Raw genomic sequence first — 11,817 nt, 5'->3', positions numbered from 1 at the left:
TGCAGCACAACCGCGGTTTTTAGCCGGCTAACAGAGCGCCTTAGCTTTAGCCCACCTACCTTCATTAGCCGGTTAGCTCACATTAGATCTGAGTTGGCTCAGTTAGCTCTTAGCTACAGGCAGCTTGGAGTTTGATGGGAGTCAATCATCCACCCCCACCATCAGTCCGCTCAGTTCCACCTCTTTACCCAATTTTGGATTTTCTGAGAGTGACGACACGTGTGATGCTGCCAAGATGGCGACAGTGGGAACCGCCCAATGAGCTTTAATTCAGCTCTCAGAAACCTATGGGTGGCATCACAGGCTCCATCCATCTTTTATATAAAGTCTATGGGATTGACGCACAACTCTTTCAGACCAGATGTGCATCCCTGCTTGCAACAGTTAGTACTCCCATGTGAGTGGTCAGTTTATGATTACGTGCTTCTGGATTTCTGGAGCTTTTTACTGAATTTGTGCGATAACCATGGAAGAGAAACTGCAACACAAAAGTGAAACTTGATGCTCGAGTGTAAGAGGCTAGCTACGCTGCCCCTACTGTATGCAGATGATGTGTGTGTATAAATCCAGCTAGAAGTTTATTCCAGTCTGCTGGACCACAGACAGCTTCAGAAGGTCATTCCTGCCATCAGGCGTCATCCTCTGGAACAAGACCTAACTGTAAATGAATTATTTTTAATAAAAAAAAACAACAAACAAAAAAAAACAAACAATTTCCTTGTAGGAATAAAGTATTTTTCATTTTGATTTCAAACCCACCTAATCTCTTTGGTCTTCTGACACTGTAAGATGTTGACAATCTGGTTTTATGTCTTTTAATTAGTTTATTTATTAAATTTTCTTATTTGTATTAACTGTGAATTTACTCTTCGTTCAGCACTTTGGTCCAATGTGGCTTTTTTAATAAATAAAACTGAATTGGAGGAGGAACACAACAACAACAACATGAAGACACCCAGGTTCATCCAGCTGTGGAGACCAACATGTGTCCATCCCCAGGACAGAAGCGGAGGAAGGAGCTCAGCCTCCTGTAGTTTTAGCCATTCATAACGAAAAAGAGTGGCCCAGCAGGCTGTACAGGTACACCATTTAATAGTTATTTTAGACATTTTATATACATTTCAACAGCTGTATTCTGCTAATGTGTTACAGTCTTTAAAATCTGCTGTTCAAAGTTTAGAAGTCCCAAAAAAACAAAAAAACAAACTTGCAAACTGATCAAAATTTATTTTTTCCTTTTTTTGTTTGTTTCTGGAAGACTAGAAAAAATACTTTTTATGTAGTAATCATGCAATACACAAACAGAAGAATCGAGTAACAAAGTTGATCAGCTGAAAACTAAACAGAAAATCGAATGAGTCTGGACCAATCAGAGGACACTCAGCTTACAAACCCGACAAGAAAAACATAAAAAAACGAAAGTGAAAAAGACCGAGATGAAAAAACCTTCCTGCTGAGCAAAGAGGAGCCAAACGGAGCAGAAGAGTCCACCTGGACCTGTGCTGGCTTCAGGCACCACTCACCAATCACAGCCCACCGTTGACTGGATACCAAATTATTCCTAAATAAGCTTTTTCTTGTCTCTACATGTCAGCTTTCAACAGGAGTTTTAATGAATTTATGTAAAAATTAAGTATTTCTTCATAATTTGTATCCAGATGTGTTACAAAACCAACCCAGATTATCACTGGGTCGAGATGTTTACTTCCTGTCATGGTTTTTCCCATCAAGCTGAGGGAAAAACTTAAGATCCAGACCGTTTCTCTTCTCCTACTGCCTCCTCAGTGTAGAAACTTCAGATCAGAACTTTGTGTCTGAACCGTTTTAAAATAAATTAAAACTTAAATTCCCCGTTTAGATTGTAATTCTTTCAGTTCGCTTACAGCTGCCTTCCTCCTCCAGGTCTCCCCAGCCACGAAGACTTTTGGTTTTTCCGTTCAGTTGAAACCTTTTATTCAGTCGTGGTGAGTTTCAGGTTCGGTTCTGAGACGGGCAGGAGGAACAGAACCCACCTCAGCAAAAATAAAGAGAAGTTTGTAAAAAAGTTTTAGAAAAATTAAGATTTATTCCACACAAATGAAAAGTGCAGTTAACTTGAGTAAATGAAGGGCTCTGATTGGCCTGTCCTGGGCCGGGCTGAAGCCTAGAACCAGTCCGCTGTTCTCATTTGGACAAACATCTGACATCTAAACATCTGCGGTTTTTTCTAAAAACTGAATCAGCTCCAGCTGATTTTTTTCTTTTAAAAAATGTACAAATGTTTAAAAAGAAAGTTTGTTTTCCGGACGTGTTAATAAAGATTATTAAAACATGAAGCTTCTAACAGCAAAACCACAGAGGGTTTAGGCATCAGATGTCCGGTCCAATCCAGACAGAAGTTTAAAGGAAAAATCCCCCTCAGATCTGCTCAGACCCAAACTGTCTCAGGCAAAGCCACGTCCTCGTCTCTCAGATGCTCGACAGCAGAACTCGGGGTTCAGTTCAGTTCCACAGGCTCGGTTCTGATCTAATGGTGGAACAGAATCTGGTTCTGCTTCATTAGTCAGATTTTAACGAGAGCTGGTTCGTGGTGGATGATGGAAAAACTTTTCTGCTGACCTAGATCTCCAGCACACCCGTAGAAGTGAACCAGTCCTGGTGATCTGAAGCTGTCCCAGGTTCATTGGAGGCGACATAAGATGTTCGTTTTCAATTATAGGGCTTTCGTAAACCAGGACGGATCAGGTTGAAAAACTGGAACAGAACTGATTTAGATGAACAAAACCTCATGTTTCTGAGAGCTGTGCTGAGAAGAAAATCTGAAGTATTCATCCTTCAATCAGCGCCTCATCAGCCATTTTCTTTCTTTCATCAGATCCTAAATCTCTGAAAACTGAAGTTAATTTGCGTTGTTCTTTCCAAACAGACAAGAGAGAAAATCAGGCTCATTATTTCTGACGTGCCACATCGACAAACTACCAACGAACCAAACTGAACAGGAGAGAAAACTTAAGCTCCTTTAACCACATGTCCACAGGTCCTCAGCAGAGTCCCAGAGGCTGATGAGCTCCTCAGGGAGGAGTGGAGGTCATGTCACAGAGCTGAGCGTGAGTCTGTCTGAAGTTGGTGAAACACCAAGAGAAGGATGTTGTTTTGTTGTCATTTTGGTTTTTCTGCATCAATATGGCCAACATCAGACTGAAGAAGGTTTCTAAAATTCCAGCTGAATAAACTGAAAGCTTTATGGTGCAGACACAAGATTAAAGCAACCAGCTATAAAACCTGGATGCAGAATCTCTGGTGGTTTTGGCTCTTTAGGAATTCAAGATGGAGTCATGTTTCTGTGAAGAGAAACATGAACTCCTGGGAAGGCTTGATCCCCATCTCATCTGGTCAGGTCCACCGTGAAGTCCCACCAGCAGTGTGTTTATCCTCCTGGGGGCTGCAGCAAATTCTGGTAGTTTGAGCTGATGTGTTTAATGACCTCCTGCAGGGTCATTAACTGCATCAATAAACACCAACCAAATATTTTAGCAGGTTTGCTGAGCAGAGTAAGAAACAAGACTTAAATGTTTTTAGGTGATGGATAATTCCCTGGAGGAAACACACCTCTACATCGCTTCCTGTCAGAGTTGCCCGCTTTCTTGGCTTCTTTAAACTTATTTATTTAAAATCAGACATGTTTGTTTCCAGTTTGACTCCTCCAGTTTAACAAGCGAAGCAAATTTAGAATTCTGCATCTCTTCGTCTTTTACACGCAAGACTTCGCGGTGAGTTCAGGTGCACGCTTTTTATTTGACCAGACCAAATGTTTCCATGTTCACTTTTCTTTGTTAAATAAAAATGTTTTTTTTTCTTGTTCTGTCACGCTTTCAGCTAACTCGTATTAAATCAGACATTTAAACTCAGATCTGAAACTACATTGTTTTTACAAAGAGTTCTGAAAAGAACCAGTAACAAGGACCAGTAGCAGGACTGGTTCAAGTGTGAAGAGTACCAACCTGTAATAATAAATTATCAGATATATATTGTGTGTATAAATACAAAGATATGATCTTTCAGCCTTAACTGATGGATTTAAGTGTCTGAGTTCCAGGTTGTTAAAAATTCAGGGAAAAAAGTACAACCACCATCAATGCGACACAAACAGCTGATTTAAGCTCTCTTTGTTTAAACCTAATTGCTGAACTCTGAGCTGATTTTAGAGGGATTTTTCCTTTAGGTTGCTTTATTTCTCTACATCCATGTAGTTACAGCGTGGTCAGATCTACGGTCAGATGTGAATCTGAAGGATGTTTCTGCAGCTGAAAGCCTCCGTCTCTTCAGTCGGCAGGAGGAAAACCTTACTGCTCCATCTTCTAACCCTCTGTGCACGTTGGCATGCGAGTGTTTGTGTGTTTTCAGTCTTCAGATGGAGATTCAGTCTCACCTTAATTTATACGTTCTATGTTCAGAAATCTGAACAGACCTGAATCCTGGCTGGGTTCAGATCAGCCTGTCCTCTGTCAGTCACCCTGCATCCTCCCCCTCGTCTACACGTAGACCCGAGCGAGGGCGTCGGCTCCAGCAGAGGCAATGTAGGCCTTGGAGGGGTGGAAGGTCACGTCATAGATGGCCTCCTCGCTCTTCTTGCGGTGAGCTGTAATCTCCTGTATGCAGGTTTTACTGTCCAGGTTCCATAGACGTAGAGAGCAGTCGTGACCTGAGACAAGAATAACCACCATCACCTGCACGTTGACACCACATTCATCTAAAAATCAGCTAAATGTATCTTTAATTATCATTAAAACAGGCAGTAATCATAACAATAATAATAATTTAGAATAAAATAGCACCTTTCACAGATACAGAATTACAAATTGCTTCACAGAATACAAATAAAATATATAAAAACCTTTAGAATACATTTAAAAACAGGTTAAAACAAAAGAAAACACACTTAAAAACAATAAAAAGCCATGATTTAACTAGAAACCTGTTTATTAACCAGAAACCTTTTCAACCTCATCAAATGTGCCTAGCCAGCGAAGGGAAAGAAGAAGAACGTCCTTCTGACCTCTCTAACACTCCAAAAGTTTTAAAACAGCATTAAAATTTACTGGTAACCAGTAAAGGGAGGCTAAAACAGGCGGATAAATGTCTGTTTTAAATCTGCCACTGAAACCAACCATATCTATCAATCAGAGATTAAACATAAGAGATCCAACATCAGGATAGCTGAGAATTAAAGACACATCAATAAACGACTTCGGATATCTGAACACAATCAGCGTTAAAACTTTTGACGATCAACTTACTGCCAGATATTAGGTAGATGCCGTTAGGATCCACGGCCAGACTGGTCACGGCGTCCAGGTGAGCCACCATGGCATGGATCACTTTACCTGCAGCAGGTACAAAACAGACAAACCGCTTCAGAAAAGCCGAAGAAGTCAACTTTCTGTCAGGATTATTCAGATTTCTGAGGGTTGGATTTTATGGAGGAATCCAACCAGAGCAAGAAAACAGTCAACTCTTTCTAGAATATCATCTTCCTCACGGTTCCGCATCCACAAATGTCCAGACAGACAGACAGACGGACAACGGCAAAGTTAGTCTTCTCAAACATTTCTAAAAACCCAAAACTCAGCTTATCTCGTCTCATTTAGGACTGCCATGTCTCTGGTGGAGGACGACATGAAGGAGAGCAGCTGCATACTGACCTGACTTGTTATCGAAGAATTTAATATGCCGATCTTCATGAGCGGTGATGGTGATAGGCAGCGTGGGATGACTCACCACCTTATTGATATGATTTAAACCAGGGAGAGCTGAGGAAGGAAGAGAAGAAGACTGATCTTCTGTTTGTAAAACCCACATGTAGACAAAGGTTGTGTCATAAAGTTCTTACAGCTGTCTCCTTGTCCCTTCAGCACCAACACGATCTGGGACGTCTCCAAGTCATAAACCACCACATCTCCATTATTGAAAGACACCACCATATGGGCGGGGTCACAACCGTTAAAGTCCACCGATGTGGGGATCCCATGATCTGCAGAAGGAAATATGTCTTCAGTTAAAGTTAACTGGTCCAGCACCAACCCTATTACCAGGCATGTCACAATTAATCACAATATTAAACACCAGGATTAATTGATCATAAAGATCCTCGACATCATGACTTCCATGTGGAATCACGTCTGAACGATATCATGAGATCAGGAAGGAACACAAAGTTAAACAAAATGATTGTGTTAGAGCTTGTGTTGCTTTGTTTTCCTTTGTGTTCATGAGAAAATACAGCAGATGAAGAGATATTTCCTCAAAACTAACAGATTGAATCATCCTGGTGGGATTTCTTTGCTTCTAAAAAAATGAGCCAGGTGTGACTGTGGAGGATGTGTCAGCCTATAAAGCAGGACACTAAAAAAGGAAATCCATCCAGTATGTTTCACCACCTGCAGGAAAACCAGCAGCTTTGTAGCACAAAGTAAAGGGAAATGTTCATTAACTGGGTTAAGTTATGCTCATGTTTAACATTAAATATTATTATTTGTATTTTATTTTGAGCAAAGCTTTCAAAGATAGATGAGGGCTTAGGATGAAGTTATATACTTACCTATTTCTAACCCTTCTGATCAGAATAACTTAAATATTAAAGCTTTTAGCATTTCATCAGGATATTCAGGACATCATAAACCATAATACACTATAACCAATAATAAAAAATAATAAGAAAACCTAGAAAAACCTATGTAGCTTGAGGATGCGTACCCTGATGTAGCAAACAGAGCAGTACCACTAGAAACCAGGGGGGCACTATCGAGCAGCAGAGGTGATGTAAAACCCACAAAAGGAACAAAGGAACTCTGAACTCTGCAATGCCCTCTGGTGGATGTACAACCTAACAACCATGCTAAAGTAAGGGACGCAAGAAAGCATGAAGGCAGATACGTTTGAAACACACGTACCTGTTTATGTACATAAAGGGAGCATAAATGGGTCTTTACTGTTAGGGATGGGAATTGATAAGATGGACTGGTGAACTGTCCAGGGTGGACCCTGCCTCTCCCCTGTTAATGCTGGAATAGGCTCTAGTTTACCTGCGACCCTTAATGGACTAAGTGTATGATATTAATGCAATTATCAATTATGCCTTAGATCTGATTATTAATCGATTTCCTCATCAATTCCTGACCCAACTTTTTTATGAGGAAACAAGCACACACCACAGATTTACGGTATCAAAACACAATTTCATATCTAAAAAGAGTAAACTTTGAGTTATAAAATCTTTGCAGACTCCACACAATGTAATGAAAATGATTTAGATCAATAACATCTCTAAACTGATGGATGCCAGAACAACAGATCTGGTCTACATTACTTAGTATAAAAACTCTGTAGATGTTTACATGAAGTCAACCATAAACACAATAAAATAAACACTGATCACTGTATTGTGATGCTTATAAATACAAAACTGTCACTTCATTTAGAAACAGATTCACCAGGTGAATAAATGAGCGATGCATAATTCAGGTTTCTGAATGCTTCTCATAACATTGTTTCTCTTACGATTATATCAGAGCAGCGCCCCACCTGCTTTTAGATTTTTTCTTTAGGACAGGTTCATACTTTATCCTTTTTGTTAAACAAGCAAACTGTGTGACGAATCATCTTATTTACACAACTACAGGTAATTTCTCCTCTGCTCTGTATTGCACATGGCCCAATGCACACACAGAAAGCACAATGCAAAATACCCCCCATAACTGTTTCACAACTTCACTCCCAGAATGGATTTTATTAACCATGTGTCTGACTACAGCCTACTGAAGCCTCCATGAAGCACACATACATATTTGTGGTTACAGGTGCGCTTACTGCTAAATTAATGAGCTGCAACCAGCCTCCAGACAGATATAAAGCAGTAATATTTTCACCAGCAGGAGAAAAACTCACAGCTGGTCAGCGATGAACTCTGACATCCACGGAAAGCAGGAAACGATTCCATTAATTTGAGGACCAGATTGAATTAAAGCCAATATTGCACCTTAAAATCAGGCAAACCTCCAGGACGTATTTTACTCTAGTCATGTAAGAAGCACAAAGTAGAGTAGTGATTAGGCTGCAGACTCCTCTGCACAAGGATATAGGTCTGTCCTATGATCTGTAACTATTACTGGTTTTTCCTATACAGGTGCTTGTGTTATTGTCATGTTTCTGAATGAATTGCAGCCACGCTCTGATCGCGTGGCCGTGCTTTGGGCCACGTAGCCGCGCTTTGAATCAAATAGCAGCGCTATGGATCACATGGCCGCGCTCTGGATCGCGATCCGAGCTTTGGGCCACGTGGCCGAACTCATGCCACCTTATTTATTTGTAGTCAGCGAGCAGGCCAGTCTGATGTTTTGGAAAAGTTTTGATTCCCTCCATATTTACAGTGCAACGTGACAATTCACTAAACGTTACGTTATACAGATGGAGAACCTGAAAGTCTTTTTAGAAGGATGGTTTGGGTGAAAAAGGAGGACCTGCAGTGGCCCGGCTCTATCACCTTTTTTTGTGTTGAAAGTGCTGATGCAGGGGTCTTTTTCTACCGGGTTCCACAGTTTCACCGTTCCATCAGCTGAGCAAGACAGGAGGCGGTTCTTGATGCCACTGTAAGCCAATCCCCACACAGCATCAGTATGCCCCGCCCATGAACCTGCCAGGACGCTGGAATCTGATCAAACAGGAGGAGGAAGAGAGGAGGGGTTCACGGTTATCACAGAAAGAAGATTTTTCTCTTTTTTATTCATGTAAACATCTCTCCTGATCTCTGACAACATGTCAGAACACACTCGAGTGTCTCTGCTTCATCACCCTCCCTGCTGATTTCCACTCTACAACATTAACAATATCTTTGATCCTGTGACTCCAGACTGCTTCCAGCTGTGAGAGCAGATCTGGGATTGAGCTGGATGGTGTGGAGAAAATCTGGAGCCTGTTTTTTCTGCTGTAGATGTGTTATATACTTCATACTTTCCTAGAGGTGTAATTTTTTTTAAAAACTTCCCAAAATTTAGTAAAATAGGAACGTCATCTCCAAACGTGAGAGATGTTTTTTGACAACTTTATAGTTTCCTAAATGTATGGACATATTTTAACTTTTTTTAAGCCCCAACACCCGCAGGAGAGGGTTTAACATCCGGTTTCACAAGGTGTAACGTAATATGTAAATATAAATGTGTGGTATCCACTGAAAGCTAGAATCTCAGCTAAAAGCTCATTAAAACTATTTCTATCACCACCAAACAGTTCAAATTAAATCCCAAAAGAAACCCTCCACTACAGAAGAAGAGCTGGGGATGATTTTAAAGACAGTGGGACAGAGTTGTGTCCCAGACTCTTCATCGGATGACGAGGACCTCACTGAAAACCACCTAGCTACAATATCTCTTGACTAAATCCTGGAACTGTGCTCTCGTTCACTTCAGCAGAGATATTGTTCACATGTTGATTCATGCTGTTCTGGATAAGACTCCTTTTAAAGAAAACCCCTGAACTGTGCGGACTTAGTTAAAGTTTAAGACATTTCATCTGTGTGGGAGTGATTTTTCCTTAAAATGTCGCCTCTCTGTGCTCCAATAAGAAAAGTGAGTACCGTAAGTGTCGTAGGGGTCAACGTTGGAGCTGGGGATGTTCCACCACTGGATCGTTGAGTCGATGCCGCCACTGAAACACTGTTCACCACTGGAGGTCATCGCCAGCGACAACACGGGACCACTAAGGAGAAGGACACATCGTCATGAAGACCCTCAACCATCAGCAGCTGTTCAACACATCTGGAAGGGTCTCATCCAAGTAGGTGATCTCTTAGTGTTTATCTCCTCTTTATGGTCAAACTCTGAAACCCACCCAGCCCCACCCCAGGCTGAACTACACCACAATTTAAAGTGTAGCATGGTGTGCTGCGAGAGTTAGATACATACTCATGACCCCTGAATGTGTAGATTGGTTCCACGTCGAATGAGGCACTTCTGAAAGAAAGCAGGAAGAAAACATGCACGTTATTATCATCATCATCAAACTGCTTCTTCATCATGTCACATTGTCTGGATCTAGTCATCTTTAGAGGTCTGAATATTTCCAAGGTTGTGGTGACGATGTTGCTCTGTTGCTGATTTTTTTATGTTTTTTTTTAAACTTGTCCTGTCCAGCACGGTGCCAGCAGAATGATGGTCTGGCTGCTGTGCTGGGCCAAACAAATTTGCTTTGCCAAGAAGAGCTTTATGGATATAAGGCTCATTTTGTTAATTATTTATCTCTTATTTCTTTATTTGTTTAAATATATTGTTTTATCTTGTTTATTTGGTATTATAGAATTTATGTAATCTTGCTGGACCTGACCGGAGGGAACAGAAGAAAAAAAAGACGGTAATGAAGAGAAATAAAAGGAAGGAAAAAGGAAGTAGAGTCCAAGATACAGAAGATAGACGCAACAACTCTTCAATCCAACATAACACCAGACAACCAACTGCTACACCTGTACAGAAGCACACAGAAATTCTTGCAGCTTTTACAGGTAAACTAAGGTGACAATCATCAGGAGTTCCTAAAAAAATAACCAGGACAACAACAACAACAAGATGTATCACAAAAAAAAAAACAAAGAAAACCTAAACAAAAATAGCTTGTGTATGAACCTGCTGAACAACTTAGTGGGTGTGTCCCAATCCATGCACTTCTATACTTCGGATGCTGCTAAACTTGAGCACTTGAGGCAAGCAGCGGTTTTCAGATTTTGAACAAAGCACTTTGAATTGTCTTGTACATGAAATGTGCTATACAAATAAATTTGCCTTGCCAACCGGGTTTTTAAGAAGGTTCCAGGATGCATGGCGTTAGATATCTTACAGATTGTAAACACGACTCTGCTTTTAGGCGTCTCTTCATTCATTCATGAACAGCTACAGGCCGATATCAAACTTCTCCTTTCTTAGTAAGATTCTAGAAAAAGCTGTATTTCAACAGCTACACAACTTTCTGACACTAAATAACTGTTCTGACATCGACCAGTCAGGTTTTCAGCCACACTGCAGCACTGAGATGCTCTACTTCAGGTCTTTAATGACATCCACCTGAGCACAGATAGCAGGAACATTTCAGTCCTGGTACTGCTGGATCTCACTGCTGCATTTGACACGGTCGACCAGAACATCTCACTAGACTGGCTGGAAAAATGGTAAGACTTTCTACCACTGCAGTTAATTGGTTTGTCCTATTTAAAAGACAATGACTACATTGTGTCTTTAGGTAGCTATAAATCTGAACCAAAATAACCTGTGGAGTTCCCCAAGGCTCCATCCTGGGGCCACTGCTGTTCAACATCTACATGCTGCCACTCGCTCACATTATGGAAACAACTAAATATGTTACCACAGTTATGCTGATGACACACACATCTACAAAACCATCTCACCAGGAGACTACAGCCCGATCCAGACTCTGATCAACTGCCTGGGTCAGATTAAAGACTGGATGGGCCAGAACTTCCTTCGGTTAAATGAAGACAAAACCGAAATAATAGTTTTTGGAGCCGAGGAAGAAAGATTAAAAGTCAGTTATCAGCTTCAAACAGCAAAATTCAAAACTAACAACCAAGCCAGAAATCTGGGAGTAGATTTTAGCAGTTATATTAAGACAGCTGTGCAGGTGGCCTGTTATCACTTAAATAACATCTGAAGGATTAAAGGACTGATGACTCAGCAGGATTTAGAAAAACTGGTCCATGCATTTATTTTTAGTAGACTGGACTACTGTAATGCTGTCCTCACAGGTCTCCCTAAAAGTCCATCATACAGCTGTAGTTAG

At 40.8% G+C, this 11,817-nt stretch overlaps 1 protein-coding gene across 1 annotated transcript in view; it reads right to left on the bottom strand.

The window, feature by feature from the left end:
* Nucleotides 1–1,075: 1,075 nt before the first annotated feature.
* The window catches only part of strn3 (striatin, calmodulin binding protein 3), a 36,603-nt gene continuing 25,861 nt past the window's right edge, over nt 1,076–11,817 (bottom strand). The window contains exons 10-16 of the mRNA XM_041971336.1: nt 9,936–9,983; nt 9,608–9,729; nt 8,519–8,686; nt 5,870–6,010; nt 5,682–5,789; nt 5,277–5,363; nt 1,076–4,681 (exon numbers count right to left, since the gene is read on the bottom strand). Of these exons, the coding sequence (XP_041827270.1) occupies nt 4,512–4,681; nt 5,277–5,363; nt 5,682–5,789; nt 5,870–6,010; nt 8,519–8,686; nt 9,608–9,729; nt 9,936–9,983 (844 nt within the window). The 3' untranslated portion in view covers nt 1,076–4,511. The remainder of the gene's footprint in view (nt 4,682–5,276; nt 5,364–5,681; nt 5,790–5,869; nt 6,011–8,518; nt 8,687–9,607; nt 9,730–9,935; nt 9,984–11,817) is intronic.

Source organism: Melanotaenia boesemani, chromosome 20, assembly GCF_017639745.1.
Source record: "Melanotaenia boesemani isolate fMelBoe1 chromosome 20, fMelBoe1.pri, whole genome shotgun sequence".
NCBI classification, from domain to species: domain Eukaryota; kingdom Metazoa; phylum Chordata; class Actinopteri; order Atheriniformes; family Melanotaeniidae; genus Melanotaenia; species Melanotaenia boesemani.
The sequence above is the reverse complement of the archived record's forward strand: the minus strand, read 5'-3'. Positions and strand labels throughout refer to the sequence as shown.